General features: G+C 37.0%; 1 protein-coding gene across 1 annotated transcript in view; it reads left to right on the forward strand.

Annotated features, from left to right (window-relative positions):
• The first annotated feature begins 13,297 nt into the window (after positions 1-13,297).
• ZNG1A (Zn regulated GTPase metalloprotein activator 1A) overlaps positions 13,298-22,081 on the forward strand; it is a 39,071-nt gene continuing 30,287 nt past the window's right edge. The window contains exons 1-3 of the mRNA XM_049782661.1: positions 13,298-13,458; positions 18,276-18,362; positions 20,903-20,999. Coding sequence (XP_049638618.1) covers positions 13,305-13,458; positions 18,276-18,362; positions 20,903-20,999 — 338 coding nt within the window. The 5' untranslated portion in view covers positions 13,298-13,304. The remainder of the gene's footprint in view (positions 13,459-18,275; positions 18,363-20,902; positions 21,000-22,081) is intronic.

Raw genomic sequence — 22,081 nt, forward strand, 5'->3', positions numbered from 1 at the left:
TCGCTGTGCTATCTCTCCGGGCCCACACTTTTTTTTTTTTTTAAGGCAAGCACTTTTTGTCCTGTGCTATTAGATCTGCCCCTTGCATTTTTTTATTTGGCAATCGAATTGTGTTAAAATTTGTTCCCCAAATTTGATGGCCTCACAGGTTAACATAAAAGGTTCTTACTCTTAGGAACTGCCTGATGCTATAATATCTGCAGTATACTCTTAGATTATCAATGATAATGATAATGATCTTGTACATTAATAGCATTAAACATTATTATCAATAATAATTATAAGTTAATAACCAATTGACCAATTTGTATGAATTCAGGCTATGCTAAATTTTCTGCTTTGTAAATGCAACTTTTTCAGATAAAATTTCTAATTAGAAACAGTGATTTGGCTGTTGTTAAGTCTGCACCATTTGTTAACAAAGTAAAGAAATTTTTATTGTCCTAACATTAACATGGAATACTACTTTATATTTTCAAACTTAATAGATTAAAAATGTATTGAAATTTTTATTTGTATGTTTTTTAATTTGATGAATTGAATATTTTTCTATGATTGCTCATTACATACTTAAATATTTTCTTTTTTGTCTGTTTATATCTTGACCTACTTGTTAATTAAACCTTTACAGTTTTTCTTATTGATTTGTGTTCACAATTTAAGTAGAAAGTTAGCAATATTGGTTTAAGTATCATAACTATACCCTTAATGTAACTATTGTCTCCTTGAACTCATCAGAATCCATGGGAAAACCCACAAGTTACTTTAAAGATTTTTATTGAATTTCAGAACAATGCAGCTGGATTCTTTGCTATAGGGAAAAAACAAAAACGAACTAACTATGCAAAGATTAGGCTTTTCCAGGAAAAGAATTTATTATTTCTCCCATTCTAGTTTATCCTATCAAACTGCAATTTTCATTTGACTGACTTAGACTTATAGAATATTTTAGCTGAACAAACCACATAATCTGAGAAATATTTAGCATCAATTTTGATAGCAACATTTGAGTTTCTATTTCTTCAAGAAAGATGGTAAGAAAATTAATCATAGAGGTCCTCAGAAATAGAGCAATAAATTTGATTATAGTACCAACTGGGGATTAAAAATACTATATTTTTGCATTTTACTTTATGATCAAATAATGGCTTTATTCAAGAAAACCAAAATTTCCAAGCATATAAACTTTTTGTTTTGTTTTGTTTTAGGCCACACCCGGTGATACTCAGGGGTTACTCCTGATTCTGAACTCAAAACAAACAAACAAACAAAAAAACCCTGTTGGTGTTTGGGAGACCATATGGATTGAAGCAGGGTCAGCCTGGTACAAGGCAAACACCATACCAGTTGTATTTTTGCTCTGGCACTGCAAGCATTTATACTTTAAAACTAAGAATAAGTTAACCTCTTTTTAGGAACAAGCCTGAGTTTACTTACTGGATTAATATTCACACAGTTTAAATTTGGGGGTGGGGTCAAAAGGTTTATCTTAAAGGGCTGAGACACATGCTTGATTCTCTTAGCACCCTTGAATTACCCTCCTGAGCACCAGTCCTTGTGATCCCCAAACAAAAGTAAACAGCAAGTAGTTTGAATTACAATAATCTCACCCTCTGCATAATCAAAAGTACTGAAATTGTGGTCTTCCTGAAATTTGAGTCCTGAGCATTGAACCTGGCTCAGCATAGTGCAAGGCAAATGCCCTTTCCACTGTACTATTGTTCTGGCCCCGACTTTTGCAATTTTTAATTAGTTTAAAACAGCTTCTAAATGAAAAGTTAAGTTTTTTGCTTTTGTGGGGGTTTTTTTGGGGGGGGGCATTGTTTTTGTTTTGGGGTCATACCTGGCAATGCTCAGAGCTTACTCCTGGTCTTTATTCAGGGATCACTCCTGGTGGTGTTTGGATGATCATATGAGATGCAGGAAATCAAACCAGGTAGACCGCATATAAGGTGGTAGGCCTAACTCACTGTGCTATTGCTCCAGGCCCCAAAATGAAAAGTTTAAAGGACCTTTTAAAACTTTACTCAGAAATCAACATTTTAGAAAATAAGTTGATGTAGAGTGGTTTTAAAATTAAGAATGAATCAGGGCCCGGAGAGATAGCACAGCGGCGTTTGCCTTGCAAGCAGCCGATCCAAGACCAAAGGTGGTTGGTTCGAATCCCGGTGTCCCATATGGTTCCCCGTACCTGCCAGGAGCTATTTCTGAGCAGACAGCCAGGAGTAACCCCTGAGCACCACTGGGTGTGGCCCAAAAACCAAAAAAAAAAAAAAAAAAGAATGAATCAGAGGCATGAGAGAAACTACATTAGATAGATGTTTGCCTTGCACATGGCCAACTTAAGTTTTATCTTTGACACCCTATATGGTAACATCCTATATAGTTCCCCAAGGCTGGTCAGGAGTGATTCCTGAGTAGAGTGAGGAGTCAGAGCTGGGCACCACCGGATATGTCCCCAAAGCAAAATAAAACAAATTATTAATAAGAATATCATCATACTGATAAATTACCCTATGTTATTATAATCTCCTTTCCTGATCCTCTTCCTCAGTAAAGTAAAATGATGCTGTATTTTCCTTTCTCTACTTTTTTTTATCAATAAAATTAAACAACCTAAACCTTGAAGAAAGCTTTGAAAAGATACAAAAACACTATCCCAAGAGCTTTTAGAATTCATAGAGCTCAGGGGTATTATTCTACTCAGTAAAGATAATGAAGCAAATGTTTACATTCTGGTGACCAGAACAAAGAACATTCACCAGGTGGGGCAAAGGTCTGTGTGCACTCTATAGCTGCTGTGATAAATTTACCATCTGTATACTACATTTTGTTCTAACTGTTCTCTTCGATATTAACTGTAAAAAATTAAGTTGCTCCTTGGGTGAGTCAATTGTTAACTTCAAAGTTTGTATTTAATCTCCTGGAATCTAACCTTTAGCTTCAAGTCCTTTATAAAGACTATGTGCAGTCTTGTTAAACAAAATTATACATGTTTATCTAACTATAGAGTTTAGAAAAAAAATAAATCTGTAAGGTTAATCTGGATAAAACTAGATGATATCATGTGAAGATAAATCAATCATAAGGAAAATAATCTCTCTCTCTATGGGATTAAAAGATACACAGCAAGGTAGTGACAAAGAGCCAGAGGCAACTCAGCAAAAGAACTGAGCCACACATTGAGTTGGTGGAGTTTAAGGGCTTTAAAGGAAAAGGTATTAGTATCTTAGGGAGGAAGTGGGTTCACTGGTCATGAGTGTGATGTTGGAAGTATATACATGGGAAACCATTATTAACAGTTAACAGTATTGTAAATTACTGAATTTTAATCAATAAAAATGTTTTGAAAAACCAAAGTGTTAAGTTGTATACAAGTTTGTCATATATGTTCAGAATTCCACTGTGAAATAGTGTACATTCTTTCTCTTGCAGATCAGAATGCTTCATTCACACTCTTCTTTTTTGGTGGAGGTGCTACACCCTGCAGTATACTATACTCCTGGCTCTGATTTCAGGAATTACTCCTGGAGGTGCTCAAGGGACCAATGGGATGCCAGGGGATCAAACCTACGTTGGCTGAGTGCAAGGCTAATGTTCTGCCGGCTGTACCCTCCAACCCCCTTCATTGATGTTTAATTTTTTTCTTGGCTGATGTTCAAAAAAAAGATTTCTTCGCTCTTCCTCCCTCTCTTCTCCTTTCTCTGTCTTTGTCTCTCTGTCTCTCTTTTTTTAGGCTATAGTTGGTGGTGTTAGGGTTTACACCTGGCTTTGTGCTCAGGAATTTCTCCTGAAGTGCTTAGGGGTCCATATAGGATGCCAGGGATGGGACTGGGATTAGCTATGTGCAAGGCAAGTGCCTTAACCCCTGTATGAGATCTCTGATTTTTAAACTAAGGATTTCTAACAGGTTTCATGTATCTACTAAAAAAACTTTATCATAGTACTCCAGTATATTAATAAACTAAGGATATTTGCTATTTTCCTATATATATTAAAAGTTAGGGTGTTTCCAACATTTTATATATTAAATAACATCACTGTTAAATATCTATATTTTCTATATATAATAGTATATAGTATATTCTAGGAATATATTATATTTTAGCTTTATTTTATTGATTGGTTTTGGGACCACACCTAGCGGTGCTCAGGTTACTCCTGACTCTGCACTCAGAAGTCACCCCTGACAGGCTGGGGGATCATATGAGATGCTGGGAATCAAACTGATCCCTCTCGGGTCAACTGCATGCAAGGCAAACGCCCTACCGCTGTGACATCTCTCTGGCCCTATATTATATATTCCTATCAGAACTATTGAAAAGGCACAGTGTAATTGAGTATTTTGATAAATATTTAATAATATTTTCCCCTGTACTAGAGCAATTGTCTTGCATGTGGCTGGCCTGGGTTCAATCCCCTGTATACTCTGAGCCCCATCCTGATCACCACTAGGTATAACCTGAAAACAAAAGTTTTGTTGCACTTATACTTACTTAACATATACTTACTTGCATTTGTATAGTTTCAGGTTTCAGATTTTAGTTTTACTGAATGAAATCATGATATATGTATTATGAATAAATGCTTTTGCCACTATTAGAGTTATTATCAATTTCTTCTATAACTTATTGTATAGTTAATATATTTTTGTATCCCCTAATCTGCACAGAATACCACTCTCAAGCACTTCTTGCCATTCTGTATGTATTTGCTTGAGCACTGAGCAAAGGAAAAATGTCTAAACTTCTAGCCACCTCTCCAGGATCTCTCCAGTACTCTCTCTACAGAGAGCAGGGAAATATTGGTTTTGACTCCCTGGATTAACCCTAATAGAACCTGGCTGCAAGCTCTGTCACCTAGGATTAGAACATTATTGCTAGACATACTGGAGCTGGGAGGTCATAAGCGAGACTTGTATTTATAATATAGGTAGTTGTGAATAAACAAGTATTGCAACAATTTTCTGCTGCTATCATTATCACTAATTTTCATGACTAGAATGCATCATTAAGAAAAATGTATAGTGAAAATAACAATTCTGATGTAAAAGTAAAAGAATACATAGCATATAAATTAATATTCTATTTAGTAGTAGTTTCAGCAGTATCACTCAGTATGAAGAGCTGTTTTATTTTAAGCATAGAATAGCACTATATTAAAGATGCAAATGTAAGTTTGTTTTTCTCTAAGCAACAACTCAGAAATTAATTTTAGCATGTATTAACATAGCTGCCATGTGAATGTGTAAAATATGTAAATAGAGAACAATAAATAATTTTAGAATCTGAAAATCAAGCTTGTTATAAAATGAAGTTTATTTATTTGGCTTATTAATTATAAGTAATCCAGAACTGGTAACAAGAAATTAATGTTAATACTGATTAGGTTAATAACATATCACCAGATATGGTCCTTGGCCCTTACTCTTGCTGGGAAGCCTCCCATTCCAAAAAAAAAATTTAATATTGGGGCTGGAGACATAGAACACTTGCCTAGGTATGTGTGAGGCTTCAGATTCAATTCCCAAGGCTGCAGAACAGAAGAATGAAAGGAAGAAAGAAAGGAAAAAAGAAAGGAAGCAAGGAAGGAAGGAATAAAGGAAGAAGGAAATTGATGTTAAAGTTAACTAAAGTTAAACTTTAATATTTCACAACTTAACTAAGCCAATTTAATAAGATACTTATTTTAAAATACTAAAATGAAAAAAGTATAAAGTTTACTAACAAATATACAAGTTTTGGCATATAAGAATGGTTATATTTCTCAAGAATCCAATTATCATTCCTGTTTTTGAGATTTGCTCTATGAGTCCACATGTGTCTTATGAAGATAAGATAATACTGTTATACAGTCCTTCCTTATCTGTGCAGGATACATTTCAAGACCCTCATGGATGCCTAAAGTCATATTTAATTCTGAATGACACATATATTGCCATTTTATGAATATATGTACATATATACCTCTGATAAATTTTAATGTATAGATACTAAAAAGTAATAAAAATAGAACAACTATGGCATTATATGTAATAACAATGACATGAATGGGCTTTTCCTTTCTCTAATTATCTTCTTATATATTATGTTTTTTAAGAAATTGGTTAACAATGGGTAAAGAAACCATAGGTAAGTGGGAGCAACTATTCTTTATTAAGGTATTCCAAGATGTGGTTAAAAATGGATGACATAATTCTAACATGAGGGAACAATGTTAGCATATAATTAAGGAAGTTACTAATACAAAACTATCTGTATGCTTTTTTGTATTTATAAACAAAAAGCTACACAAGACTCGCAATTTTACAATGGTTAGAGTGCACGTGAGGCAATTGGGTTTAATACTAGGCACCATGCAGCCTCCCCAGCACCCTTGGAAATAATCTTGCAGGCCTGCCAAGGGGGATGGTTGGGCAAGCCCTTACAAAACAGGACCAAAAATCATTGCATCCTAAAGCTGTCCATAGAACCATTGGCCTAGTGGGCTGAGAGAGGTCCCTGGTCTCCCTGCTACTGGGAGCTGGTCCCTTAAATCTCCCAAAGCTGTGCAAATGTCTTGACAAAGGTCTCATTTTTGTGATACTTAGACAAAACCCTCAATTGATGGGGATTCAGTTAAGTGACAAAATCAGAAATTTAAATCTGAAGATGAGTTTCTTCTTCTAAAATTACACTCTGCGCATTCCTCAAAGTGTAGGGATCCCAAGACCCTACTTGCTATCTCGTCTAGATTATTTTGCCCCTGCTCAGTAACCGAAAAGCACTACAGCCATCACTACTGCATTAGGGGAGCAATATGAAAAAAACAAAGAAAGAAAGCTCTGTCCTCTGAATTTGCAATAGGACCCTTCTCAGACATGTGAAAAACATTAGTAAAATTTTGTTCCAGAGCCATGGTTAGCTACAAAGTAGACTGGGAAGTGGAGACCAGGACCAGGCACTGAATTTAAATTTGACAATTTGCTATTGTCAGAGCAAGGCTAGGATTAAGCAAGATGGATCGTGTTCAGAAAAATTCAGGTTATCTGGATACATTTGGTAGGAATGCTGAAATATTGTAAGGAGAATGTGTGGAATGTGTAAAGAGTAATGTGTAAATATTGTAAAAAGAATATATGCGGAAGGAGTCTGTTGAAGGTTGTAATAGAAAGGAATTTCCCCAAAAGGTTGTGTGTTTGAGGCAGAAAGAAGGCCGTGCTGGGCGGCGTGACTGTATCTGCTGCATGCATTTTTGGTGCAGTTGACTCCAAGACTCAAGTAGAATGAAAATATTTTAAATGATAGTGGTGTGGAATAAGACAACCAGAAAAAAAAAAAAACCTAACAAACAAAACCAACAGTTATGTTTCCCAGAAGACCTGCCCACATCACAGGATTTCTGTTTAATGCAAGGGAGCTTTCTTTTTGGATATTCAAAGGCAAGAAGAATGTAGATAGTTGATTTTTAGTTTCTTGGTCTTGTTTATAAAGGTATCAGGTGCTTGTGAATTAGGGCAAGTACCTCTTTAAAACAATTTAGCACAAAAGGAAAACTTAAAGTCAGAAAGGTCATTTAAAAATTTTAAAATTTCTACTGACTACAGGGTAGGATATTTTAAGTGTTTCCTAAACTATGAATCACAGCACATTTTTTAAAGTTTTGCTCAATGCCACTTTTTACCACATAATATTATCAAGGGCTCAGCTGACTAGTGTTGCTCAGTGTTTTTTTTTCTGTCTTTATTATAAGTGACTAAATTATAACTAAACTTTACTAATAACTTACTCTAACAGACTAAGATAGTAAATTCAAGCAATATTTCTGAATGTCCTTGAAATAAGTGAAAAAAATCATACTTTAAATGCACTAAAATTTCATCTTTCAGCCACTTTCATTATTCTGGGAAAGGAATATAATTTTACATCTTTATATAGTATTGAATACTGATATTCAATTGTAACTAAAATAATCACAATAGCAAAAATCAATGGAGCTCTGGTCTTTTAAAGAGATTATGTATTTTAATCTCTTTTAAAGAGATTCCTTTTAAAGTTCCTGCATACCTCAAGAAAAATATAAAATGAAAGGGTAACTATTAAATACTTAAGAAATATCTATTTTATCTACTGGCCACAGATAACTAAGAGGAACTTTTAAATGTTGAAACTGTCATTTCCTTTTCTCTAAACCAATAACTACTGCTGGTCCTAGAATGTTCTTTCTTTGTCAGGAAGTTGCAAAATTGAGAGAAAAAAAAAAGCTGGCATTATTTTTAGCTTTCCTCTTATTTTGGTATAGCTACAATCGTTTTTCTCAAGGCAGCTCTCATAAATATTCAAAGGAGAAAAAAGAGGTAAAAAGAGAGGAGCAGGGAATTATGCCAAGGAACATATGGCTGGGCCATGGCAACAGAGCTGGGCTACAGGAATGGAAAGGGCCTTTGAGTTATCTGCTCTGCACAGGTGCAGATGAGCCCTACTATAATGCAAAAATTCAAGTGCTGCCTCAATTATGTCTTTCCAAGACCAAGTGTGAGTGAACTTGAAGAAACTATTTACACTTCTCTGCTTCAGACTTTTCTCCAACGATTAGATGGTAACTGTGGTGCTGAAGTCTCTGGTGTTGACAGACAGATCCTACAATAATTCTGAAAACTGAATTTGATTTCACAAAGTTGATTTTTGCAAATTTTCATTTTATCCAGTTTATTAAGCAATATGTGTGAGCTAAGATCAGCACTGGTAAAATAAGGCTCACCTCTTAAGACTCTTTGCAAATCTTGCAAATTGAAGATGGCTCTTGCATATTCTTGGTTGAACAGTTAAAAAAAAATATTTCATGACATATGAAAATGATGTAAAATTTAAATCTCAAAATTTGTAGAAACAGTGTTTTCTTCCTTGTATAAATGCCTACACAATAGTCTCAGATTTTCCTATTAGCCTTTAAAGCCTGAAATGATTTTACAGAAGGTCTTTCCTAGAAGTTTGCAGGTATTTCAATTAGCAGCACACGAAATCATGAGATTTGGTGTTAGGCAGGTCTAGATTGAACTTTAGGGCTGCTTTTTAAGTGGTTGTATAACCAAAAAAGATATTTAATTTTTTATAACCTTCCATTTCCTGATCTATAAAATGGGTATACAAGTAGCATTTACTTAGCTTATCTTGCATGCTGATTCAACTCTTGTCACCCCTTATGGTCTCAAGACCTGCCAGGAGTAGATCCCTGAGCAGAGCCCAGAGTAATTCCTAAGTGTTTTCAGGTATGGCCCCCAAACATCCCACCCCACAAGACCCCAAACAAATAGTATTTACTCTGCAGAATTAAATAAGCTCAACCATTTAATGTTCATATCTCAGTCATTATTATTTGGTAAGGAACTCACACATTATTATTATTATTATTATTATTATTATTATTATCATTGTTGCTGTTGTTTCACCATAAAGTGACTGAGATAAAACATTGCACAACTAACAGTAACTTTAAACTTTTAACAGTTAAACTTTTATTAAAAATATGATGGTATCACAGTTATTAGTCATAATTTTTACTAATGTAATAAAGTATTTTGGATAGAATAATAGCAACAATCATTAAAATGAAAAAGATAAAAATTTTGCAAGATTTGTGTTATGATAAAAGTAAAAAAAAATTATATCCAGACATATAGGAGGTTGAGATTACAAGATATTTACCTGAACAACAGCAAAACAAAACCTGAACCCTTGTTCTTCAAACACATACCTATTAGTTCAGTTAACTGGAGTCAAAGAACAGAATGGCAGAACTCTAAATAATTCAGGTGATACTTTGCTAAATAGAATTTACAGAAATAAATTAAGAGGAAAACTTCATAAAACTCTGTGGCTTAAAGAATTTTATATGCATTGATTTTGTAACCCTCTTGATTACCTAGAGATCTTTGCATATTAATATTATAATCATCCCAGTTCCTCAGGAGTTAGAGCAATTTTAGATTCAATTAAAAAAAAACCAAACTATTTTATGAGGACATTGAAAACAAACAGGCAAAAGGCATGTGTAGCTAAATCATGGGTGTACCTAAAGGCACTTCCAGAAACATCAGGTGGTCCAGATAGTATACTTCTGAAAGCAGTATACAGAGACTGAATTAAGCCAATATGAGATGCTTTTGTACTACCTGCTCACATTTTTAAAAGTCAACTTCAAGTTTTGGCAAAAGCCATCAGGAAGTTGCACATAGAGATTGGTCTTCTCTTCTCCACGATGTACGCTGCTAGGAACTCTCCACATCCAAATGTCACCCATGTGTGTGTACCAGCCTCCTTGCCAAATGGTTGGCATTCCTTCCTCTTTTACTGCCAATTAATTTTATGTGTATATTGTTATAATGCGAATCCCCTGTGATAAAGTCATGTTGTGATGATATCCAATGGGCTTGATTCCTAAATGAAACCTCTCTATTTCGTTGGAAGGTAGGATTTATAAGATCTGAACCTCGGGCCCGGAGAGATAGCACAGCGGCGTTTGCCTTGCAAGCAGCCGATCCAGGACCAAAGGTGGTTGGTTCGAATCCCGGTGTCCCATATGGTCCCCTGTGCCTGCCAGGAGCGATTTCTGAGCAGACAGCCAGGAATAACCCCTGAGCAACGCCGGGTGTGGCCCAAAAACAAAAACAAACAAACAAACAAACAAAAAGATCTGAACCGCATCTTAAAGTGGTAAAAAATCACCAAGAATTAGTGCAAACTTAACTGCTTAGAAGTTTACGATTTGAAACTATTATAGGCAGCACTTTCTTACAAATACACATCATCTCATTTGGTTGTAGAAATGAGCCTTTGTGCATTTTTAATAACAGCTTTGTTTGGATATAATTTTTATTTACAAAATACTATTTAAATAATAAAATTGATATAATTTTTTGTAAAAAGTATTAACAGAACTTTACTATCATTATAATGAATTTTAGAACATTTTATCACCTTCAGAATGCCCATGGGCTGTTATTATCCCATCCCTCCAGATACTGATAACAATGAGTCTAATTTGTCTTTCTAATTTTGAACATTTAATAATGAAAGAACCACCTAATACAGTGGTGGGAAACTTTTTTTTTTTTCAACTGAGCCAAATCTTGCCAAAACCACGATTGAAATTTATTTTGAGAACCACACAGGGCATGCACTGACAGAGGCTAGGATCAGAGTCCTGACTCCTGGAGTGGCCGCCCGGTGCACAGAAGAGCCACATTAAAAAGTGTAGAGACACGGCTTGCTGACCACTGACCTAATATATGATGCTTTTTTATTGCTTTCTTTGACCCAACATCCAGTATAATGCTTCTAAATTCATTTATTTTCTAGTGGATGAGAATTTTATTTCATCTATGTTTATTGTGAGATGATTTTCCATTATAGGGAAACCAAAATTTGTTTATCCATTGTTATGGACTTTTAGGCCACCTTTAACATTTTGTGTATAAAAATCTTGGTCATTTGTATTTGGTTAATGCCTGAAAAAAATTTCACTAGCCTATACTTACTCTTAAAAGTTATCTAGAACAATTCTTTCTAAACATTTCACACCAGTGTACTGGCACTGGCTCAGAGAACCAGCAACTGCAAATCAATGGTCTAGACTAGGTAATATTAGTACACAAAAATAGTAATGGTAGAAGTCTCCATTAGCCAATTTTCCAGAAACAGACACTCCTTACAACAGGGTTGCCTTTGACTTTTTTTTTATGTCGTGTAAAACCCTTTTTGCTCTAATGGAGGCTACAAACATCTCTAGCAATGCTTCTTAGCCACCTTGACTACTTTAACCTCTAAGGGCACAGGTTGGGTGATAATAGATGTTTGTATAACGCTCAACCAAAACTATGTAAGGGAAACTACAAGAATGTACCTGAGAAATATGTAACAAAACGTGGTCATAGAATAACTATAGTAACTCTTTATAGGCAGTAGTACCATACTGGCAGTTACCTAGCTATTCTCAAAACAAACCCTGGAAACTGTTAATAGAAAATGGATAAATAAATTACAGCATAGTTGAGAAATATAATACATGAATATGAAGAATTGGAAGAACATGATTTAAGAGGAAAAGTAAAGTTTAACCCCTGGAGATTATATACTCTACAACATTCCTTTTAAAGATGAGTTTTTGTTTTCAAAGACAAGCAAAATTGAGCAATGTACTTTATAAGCTCAAATGTATGTGATAAAATTCAAAAGAAAAGAGGGAATAATTGGGGCCGGGCGGTGGCGCTGGAGGTAAGGTGCCTGCCTTACCTGCGCTAGCCTAGGAGACGGACCGCGGTTCGATCCCCCGGCGTCCCATATGGTCCCCCAAGCCAGGAGCGACTTCTGAGCGCATAGCCAGGAGTAACCCCTGCGCGTTACCGGGTGTGGCCCAAAAACCAAAAAAAAAAAAAAAAAAAAAAAAGAAAAGAGGGAATAATCAGTTTCCTATAACCAATTCATGATGCTGATTAGAATCGAAGCAGGGAGGCAGAAGGTTGAAATAGGAAAGAAGCATACAGGTAGGTTTAAGATATTTGGTGGTTAGTTCTTAAGTTAGGGAAAAAGTCAGAAGAGTTCATTATAAATATAATAAATTAAAAAGGGTTTAACATGAGTTAGTTAATGAATTCTGAGTTAATGAATTCAACCATGAATATTTATGAATAGCAGGAATTTAACCAAAAATATAATAAAAAAACCCCTCAGGTTAAGTGAAATCTAAATAACTAATGGAAAAATATTAAAAAATGCATCCAAATTAAACATTGGGATATTGACATAAGATATATAATTATTTTTAAAGTGTTAGGTTGAAAAATTATAATGAACTTCATAGCGTCTAGCCTCCCATTCTTTCCTGTGTGAATGTTAAAAAGCCTGTTCAATGATGATATAAAAATAAATGGAAAAAATGTCTAGATTCTGTGGGAACTCTTCAGTTCAGGGCATGCACTCCAGATTCCAACCAGCCAGATTCTCAGCCTTAAAGAATTATTAGCTTGAGAGGCGCACCGGGACAACTTGGGGCGGGGCCTCGGAATGGGACGACTCTGTCCTGTCAGAGTACAAGCACGTCCCTCGCTTGCGCTAGTCCTAGAGCTCTTAAGGACATATTTCGCTCTCTAGAGGTTTGGGATGGAATGAGAAACGGTCCCTTAACCTGGGCGGGACTGGGAGAACCACGCGTCGCGGAATGATGACGCCAACGCCGCGCCGGCCCTGGCGTGCTCGGCCTGCGCCAAGTGCTGCTTGTCTTGCCGTCTGGCTACTCGGTTTCCAGAGTCTGTCTTTCTCTGAGCCGGGATGTCCAGGGCTTCTGCAGCCGTGGACGACGCAGAGGAGCAGGCGGAGGAGGATTGCCCCGAATTGGTCCCTATTGAGACGAAGCAAAGAGAGGAGGAGAAAAAGTCTGGCCCCGGCGCTAAGATCCCAGTCACAATTATCACCGGGTATTTAGGTAATGAACCATCCCGGTCAGAAAAATACCTTGAACTCTGGTGTCCTGGCAGTTTTGAGAGCTGACTCCGTGTCTTCTTAGTTTTGGGGGCCTTCTGGTCAAGAGCAGAGGCCCTGAATTAGAGGTAGTGGTGAGAGTCGCCTTCCATCTCGGGCTCAATGATGCCTAGATCGCCCTGGGTCTTGGCTCACTATTTATTTATTTATTTATTTATCTATTTATTTATCTATTTATTTTTGCATTTTTGGAAAGAGTCCCGGGCTGGCTCTTCTCTAATTATCCGTGTGAATTATCGACTGAAGTCCTTGGGCCAAAGAGCATCTGCCTCTCTTGAAATTAGAAATTGTGCTTGTCACCTGTCTGAGCTTGTTTTCTAATCTGCAGAATGGGTCAGGAATCCCCCAATCCTAGCAAGCTCTTAGCCTCAAGGGCTCTCCTTGATAGATTTTTCTTTTCCTTTAGAATCAATTACTTCCAGCTGTCTTGAAGCTTTCTTTTATGGAGGGCTGTTTGCAAAGCACTAAAGGAGAACGAATAGAATCTCTGACAGAGAAACAAGTAACAAACTTGGTGGACCTGAGGGTTATTTCCGTAAAAATAAATAAATATGTAAATAAGTCACTGTTATTCCCGTCCCCCCCTTTTATTTTTGCTTTGTAACCTGTAAGTTTAGAACATTTTTTTTTCAACACAGGATGGCTTTTAGAAGAACATCTGTCTTTGGTATTTCCCTAAGAGGTACTCAGTGACACTCTAGTGAGAAGTTGAGCCCATTTCTTGTTAAAACCAGTGTATTTCAGGGACCAGATTGTGGCTCAAGTAGAGGTATAGCACACATGTTTTCTTGCCAGGCCTTGGGCTTTGATGTCTTGGTGAAGCATGCCTCCTCCCCTCCCCACCCCACCCCCTTGTGGGAAATATCCCCAGGACTATTCATCTTTATTCATCTTTTTAAACATTTAATTAAATTAAACATTGAAGACTTTCCCCTTAACCTTCCCATTTTGCTCATTGGTAGATCAGCAGCTTAGGGATGAGACTCAGGCCTCCCATCTTCTTGCTGAATCTGGAGCATGATTTCATTACTGCGCATCCTCCACCACATTCTCTTTTTGGGGGAGTGTACACCTGGCAGAACTCAGGGTACTTAGAAATTACCCCTGGCAGGCCCAGGGGACTATATGGAATGCCCCGGTTGGCTGCGTGCAAATACCCTATCTGCTTGCTATGCTATCTCTTAGGCCCACCAGATTCTCCCTTTTGTTTCCACTGCTTCAGATCTTTAGATTTTCCCACCAACTTTATCTGGTGTTTTCTTTTTAAGCCCTTCAGCCTAACTCTTTTTAACATAGACACCAGAATGTCCATAACAGCCAATATCTGTCCCCCCCCCCCAATTCTGATCTTTTGATCCCATTCACCAGAAGGACTCTTAATAGCTTTCTAATTACTCTTGAGCCATCTTGTCCTTAAATAGTCTTTGTATTGTAGCTCTATTGAGGTCAAAGGCTGATTGGGTCACACTCTTCTGTGGTTACCAGTTGGGTTAAAGTTCAAATTTATTAACATAAATTTCAGAGTCCTATATGATTTTGTTCCTGCGAAGCCTCTCTAGCCTGCTTCATTTTAGATTTCTTTACATTGCATTCATTCTACTTCTTGAAGCTCCCCAGTATTTCAATCCCTGGAATACTTTTATTTCTTTTGCTTTTCTGGTGAGATTAGCGTCACAGTTGTTCCATAATGTGTTTTCTGTTGAATGTGTCATCATGGGACATCATTGCCTCTTTAGTTCCTCGAAAGTGCCCAACTCTTCACTTTCTAAGGGTTTTTTTTTCCCCTTGGACATGGATATGCCACTGTTTCTTTTCTTTCACTTTTCACCAGGACCCAGTAAAACTGGTGTGTAGTAGAGTTTTGAGTGAATGCACTATGTCTTAGTTTTTTACTTCTTATTATGATTCATTATTAAATTAAATTTCATTATTAAATCCAAGTAGTTTAATTATCTGATCACTTTTTCCCTTTTCTTTCCATGCTCACTGCTGCCACCTTGTGCTAGTCTCATGTTCTGTTCCTCTGACTTGCCCTTGGACTGATTATTATGTGGGGACTGATTACTCATTTACTTTAAAAATTAATAAATAAACATACGGGGCTGGAGAGGTGGTGCAGTGGTAGGGTGTTTGCCTTCCACACGGTTGACCTAGGATGGACCACGGTTTGATTCCCTGGTGTCCCATATTGTCCCCCAAGCCAGGGGCTATTTCTGAGCACATAGCCAGGAGTAACCCCTGAACGTCACCGTGTATGGCCCCCAAACAAAACAGAACAAAAAAACAAAAAATAAATATACCTGGTGGTGTGTAAAAGACCAAAAAGTATATGCACTTCAACCCTTTGACATCATCTACCCAGGTTAGCTTACTCTTTCCCTTGATTTTAATGATTTTGGGGCTAACATGAGAGCTCAGTAGACTGGATGGAGTTCATTAATCTCATGCAAGAGGCTCTGGTTTGATCCTGGCACCTCATGCTTCTAGAGCAAACTTGGGTGTGGCTCAAAACACAAAAAGCAAAATAGAGAATTTCCTCATTCTGCTTTTTTTTCAAGTCTATTTCTTCCATTCTGTATGTCACACTTTAGTAATGTTTCCTCTAATACATATTATCTAAACATAAGCCTTTATCCCCTTGGCAGTTTCTATGCTCTAAGATGCTAAAAATAAACTTCTGCAGAAAAATCTAGACATGCCTAGGACACTTGAAAATGTCTATTGGATATCAGGTTTACATGTAGAATGCTTAGTGGGTCTCTGACCATCAAAAAACCAATAAGCAGCTCAGAAAACCTACAAATAAATGACATTTCATACAATTGAACTTCAGTTCTATGCAGATGGGGTTGTTTTTTATTTTCCTCTATGCACTTTGGTGTTAGTTTATGACATAAACTTTTTACTTTATTTTGTTTATTTATTTACTTTGTTTTATTTTAGATGATATGTATGTACTAGGCTTAACATACCATCTACTGGATAAAGTTAGTGTAACTAATGAAATTATATGTCCATTGTTTATACTCCGATTGTGTGTATAATAAGTTTTATAGATTTATTTATATTAAGAACAGCCATATACTTGATTTAAATTTATGTTCGGTTAATGATACCAGATGTTGAAATAAGAGTATGTCTTCTATGTATAGTTTAGGGAAATATACCATATATTCTTGACCAAGAAATGTGTTTATGCAAAGGAATAAAACATTTCTGTATTTTGTAAACTCTGCTTTATTCCTTGAAGGAGGAGCCACACCATTTTTCTGCTGGGAATATAGTCTATGAATGGTGGCTGCTGTATTTTCTGGTATTGTGGTTGGGGGTGGAGTTTGCAAATGGAATTGGTCTTCCTTTTCTTTGTTGTGAGGAAGCACTGGACTGCTTCAGGCCAGTTATTGAAAGAAGCCAGGCCAGGCCCAATGGCATGCTTAGGGGCCTTGCAAATCCACACATGCAAGTCATATACTCTACTCCTTGATCCATATCCCTGACTCCAACATTAAACTTTTTTTTTTTTTTTTTTTGATTTTTGGGTCACACCCGGCAGCACTCTGGGGTTCCTCCTGGCTCTACGCTCAGAAATTTCTCCTGGCAGGCTTGGGGGACCATATGGGATGCTGGAATTTGAAACACCGTCCTTCTGCATGCAAGGCAAACACCCTACCTCCATGCTATCTCTTCGGCCCCCAACATAAAACATTTTTAAGATTTCCAAGGGATACATGAATTTTTTCCTCTAGCACCTAATATATCATAGTTAAATAATATTTGAAAAATAGGTTGTCCCTTTTTTTTTTTTTTTTTTGGTTTTTGGGCCACACCCATTTGACGCTCAGGGGTTACTCCTGGCTATGCGCTCAGAAGTCGCTCCTGGCTTGGGGGACCATATGGGACGCCGGGGGATCGAACCGCGGTCCGTCCTAGGCTAGCGCAGGCAAGGCAGGCACCTTACCTTTAGCGCCACCGCCCGGCCCCAGGTTGTCCCTTTTTAAATAGGGCCACCCCCAGTGTAGTTCAGCCTTGTGATGAGAGCATGATGGTTTGAAGCATGGGTTGTTCTCTGAGATATCCTGAGACCATTTAAGTGGTGTTGGGAAGAGTCTCTGGGCATCAGGGTTGTACCCAAAGGGGCTCAGGGGCCATACAGTGCTCATGGTCACTTAGGGTCTAGGTTATGCCTTAGCTCTCTGGCCCCAACTTGTAAGATGACACCCAGCAGTTAATCCAAAACAAAGGCATTCCCCCATCTTCCTCTTTCCTTAAAACCTCTTCTGAAAGTAAAAGCCCACCTGGATTAATAGACTTTCCCCCTCTTGGTGAATAGGTATTGATTGAATAAATAAAAGGTAGTTCTGGCTTGGGGCATTTGGAGAGACCATGAGGTGAAAATCCACAGATTTCATGATTATTATCTTGACTTGGCTTGGTTTATTAATTCTTCGCTGCTATCCTGCTTCTTTCACTTGGTGTTAGAGATACTGTGCGTGGGGTGATTTCACACCTCACTGCACTCAGGTTACTCCTGCCTCTGTGCTCAGAAATCACTCCTGGCAGGTTGGGGACCATATGAGATGCCTGGGATTGAACCTGGGTTTTTCTGGTTTGGCTGCATGCAAGGCAAACATCCTACATGCTGTGCTATCGCTTTGGTCTCAACTTCCACATTTTTATAAAAATATTAGCCCTATATCTATTTTGCATTTTTAAGATTAGTCTTTAAATGTTATCGTGTAATTTTTTTTTTTTTTTGGGTAGGTGCTGGGAAGACAACACTTCTAAACTATATATTGACTGAGCAGCATAGTAAAAGAATAGCAGTCATTCTCAATGAGTTTGGGGAAGGTAAGTAAATTCTAAGATGTCACAAGAAAATAAATTTATAGGAGAGTTTGTTACATTGATGAATTGATTTTCCTTCGTTTAAAATGAAGATTTAAGATACTTAGTGTGATCATATAATAGTTTTCGAAAAATTAGATTGTTTTTAGCCATTTTATTTTGTATATGTTTGGAATAATTGGAATTATTTCATTTTTATAAAATTTTAACTCTGGAATTCATACCAACTGAATTTATATAAAAATTTTTATAGGAAATAAGGAACTAGAAAGCTGCTTTTGTAATCCTGACTATGTTATTTATTGAATCTTCTGAAAAGTTTGAATATAGTAAATTATTGGTTGAATGTTCTGGTTGAATGTTCTCTAAAAAGCATTTTATCTTTCTTTTGTTTTGTTTTTTTTGGGGGGCCACACCCAGTGACGCTCAGGGGTTACTCCTAGCTATGCACTCAGAAGTTACTCCTGGCTTGGCAGACCACATGGGACGCTGGAGGATTGAACCACGGTCCGTCCTAGGTTAGCGCTAGCAAGGCAGACACTTTACCTCTAGCGCCACCATGCCAGCCCCCTACAAAGCATTTTAAAATATCAGTGTGTGTGGTCTCTACTTTCAAGCAGTTTTAATTATTTATGAACATACATATATTTAAGATTCCCACTTTTTGGTCAATAATGTTCAATTGAAATTTGAAAAAGTATATGTCAGTGTTAGGAACAAATCTTTGGTTATTTTTATAAAATTTTTCCTTTAGGTTTGATTTTAATACAAGCTTACTTTTAGCCAGATAATATTTTTTCTTTCATTTTGTTTTGTGGCTACATCTCAGTGGTTATTCCCAGCTCTGTACTCAGGAATCATGCCTGGCAGTGCTCTGAAAAGCTGGTTTGAACCCAGGCAGCTTCATGCAAGGCAAACACAATACTACCTCTCTGGTCCATAGCTAATAACATTTTTGCTGGGCTATTTCTTCTTTTTTGGTGGGGAGATTTAGGCCATGTCCAGCAGTACTCAGGGCTTAATCAATACTCTTTCAGGGAATCACTACATATGTAATGTTGGGCATCAAACTTCAGTCACCTCATGCAAGGCAAGTACCTTAAGTTCTGCACAGTTCTGGTCCTATTGGAATTATTTTGAATAGATAAGATTTTGTGAAGTAGATGGGAAGTCTGTTAGTTAAAATTGATTTGGGTTTTCAGTAAATTAAAGAGAAAATCAAACTTATCTGGGAAGAGTTGGCTGCCATAATTTTCTTTTTCCGATATATTTCTTTAATAGAGGAAAAAGAAATAACATTAAAAATAATTATTTTTCTTTTATGTTTTCTTTTTATGTAATGCTTCTATAATACATCTAAGTATCTCAGATATATTTCTTTTTTTTTTTTTTTTTTGGTTTTTGGGCCACACCTGTTTGATGCTCAGGGGTTACTCCTGGCTGTGTGCTCAGAAATCGCCCCTGGCTTGGGGGGACCATATGGGACGCCGGGGGATCGAACCGCTGTCCGTTCCTTGGCTAGCGCTTGTAAGGCAGACACCTTACCTCCAGCGCCACCGCCCGGCCCCTATTTTTTATTTCTTAAGAAAGGAGTGCTAAGAACTTATTAGTGTTTAAAGTTTAATATTTAAATGGTCATATTAATACCCTGCCCAAACAGGGTATAATTCTCAAACCAACCTAGAGTACTTATTTATACTGGAAATATTGTACAACTTTACTTAATAGAAACAGAAATAATAGAAGGATGAGAAGAGAAATAGATAGGGCAGTAATTTCATAAGAGGTTGCTGAGCATGTAAAACCTGTATTAAAAAAAAACCAAAAAACTAATGTAAAACCTAGTTTATCTAGAATGTTGACCATGATAAAGATAATTTAAAATTGCTACTTTACGGACTGGAGTGATATACCCCCAACTACATTGGATAACCCTGATTTGATCCCCAGCATCTCACATAGTTTCTTTTTTTTTTTTTTTTTGGGCCACACCCGGTGACGCTCAGGGGTTACTCCTGGCTATGCGCACAGAAGTTGCTCCTGGCTTCTTGGGGGACCATATGGGACGCCGGGGGATCGAACCAGGTCCGTCCTAGGCTAGCGCAGGCAAGGCAGGTACCTTACCTCCAGCGCCACCGCCCGGCCCCACACATAGTTTCTTAAGGACAGTCAGGATTGATTGATTGATTGATTCCTGAGTGCAGTATCAGAATTAACCTAGAGTATTGCTCAGTGTGGCCCCAAATCAAACAAAAATAGTAAAATTGCTACTTTACTAGGAAATGGGTGTGAACTACTAAGAGACATAAAGAGTTAATATTTATGCTTCATTAATTTTTCTCTTTTGGGTCTTAAATGCTTTTACAGAAATAAAAATTAGAATAGTCCACCCAGAGTGAAATGATTTAAATGTGGAGTTTGTGTACTTAGAATAAAGATTGCATATTTTAAAATGTTGTCTGCTTTGAAACTTGCTTTGTCGTTGGGTATTCTCTTTGGCCAATGAACATATTCCTAAAGAATATGCTTCTTGCTCATTCTAGGAAGTGCAGTGGAGAAATCATTGGCTGTCAGCCAAGGTGGAGAGCTCTATGAAGAATGGCTGGAACTTCGAAATGGTTGTCTCTGCTGTTCAGTAAAGTGAGAAATATGTTCATTGGCTGTCTTATTGATTTACTCTAAATATTTATTGATTATACTTTCAGCTTTGGCTTTCTTGTACAGGTTAACTGAACTTTCATAATTTGTTTCATTATATTTTCAAATAGAAATATTAGGATACTTCTGAATGTTGGGATCTGTAGAGATAGTACGGTAGTTGGGCACATGCCTTGCATGCAGCCGACATGGTTTCAATCCCCTGTATCCTGTATGGTTCCTAGATCCCTGCCCCGAGTGTTCTTGGGTGTAGTCAAGAGTAAGCCCTGAGTATGACTAGGTGTAGCCCAAAACAATCCTCTACTAAATCCTTCTCCTCCCCAAAATCTTTTTAATGTTTTTCTTGCTATCTTTACTCACTTTTATCTTCTCTAACAGATGCTCTGACTCGAGTTTTTAAATTATTTTTATATAGCAATTTAATATTTTCTATGGTTCATGAAAGTCTCACCTCACATTATAAACATGATAATTTTGTTTTCTTCTGGTCCATATCTGATAAAGTTCAGAGGCTACTCCTGGCATACTGCTTGTGATTTACTCTTTGCAGTGAGACCTAAAATCAAACTCTAGGAGCTGGGTCAATAGTACAGTGAGTATGGTGTTTGCCTTGCACTTGGCCGACCTGGATTTGATCTCCAACATTCCATATGGTGCCCCAAGACTGCCAGAAGTGATTCTTGAGTGCAGAGCCAGGAAAAATTCTCAGCACTGATAGGTGTGGCAAAAAAACCACCCAAAACCAAAAGCCAAAAAGCAAACTGTAGCCTTGCAGGTAAAATATACACTCCAGTCCTTGAGCTTTCTCTCAAATCCTCTATTACCTTTTTGGATTTAATAAGTCATTGGCCTTATTTCCAAATGTTAGTCTACTAAAAACAAATAAATAACCTCAAAAAGAGAGAGGAAAAAAATACACATTATATTCCACTAGTTGTAGTTAAGTTTCTAAGAATAGTTTGTTTTGATCCACAAATACACCACAGGTCTTAGAAATAACCTGCAGGTCGTATTCACAGATACTTGTTGAATAAATAGGAAAAGTGATACCTAGATGATTGGTT

The sequence above is a fragment of the Suncus etruscus genome, chromosome 1 (genome assembly GCF_024139225.1).
Source record: "Suncus etruscus isolate mSunEtr1 chromosome 1, mSunEtr1.pri.cur, whole genome shotgun sequence".
Taxonomy (NCBI): domain Eukaryota; kingdom Metazoa; phylum Chordata; class Mammalia; order Eulipotyphla; family Soricidae; genus Suncus; species Suncus etruscus.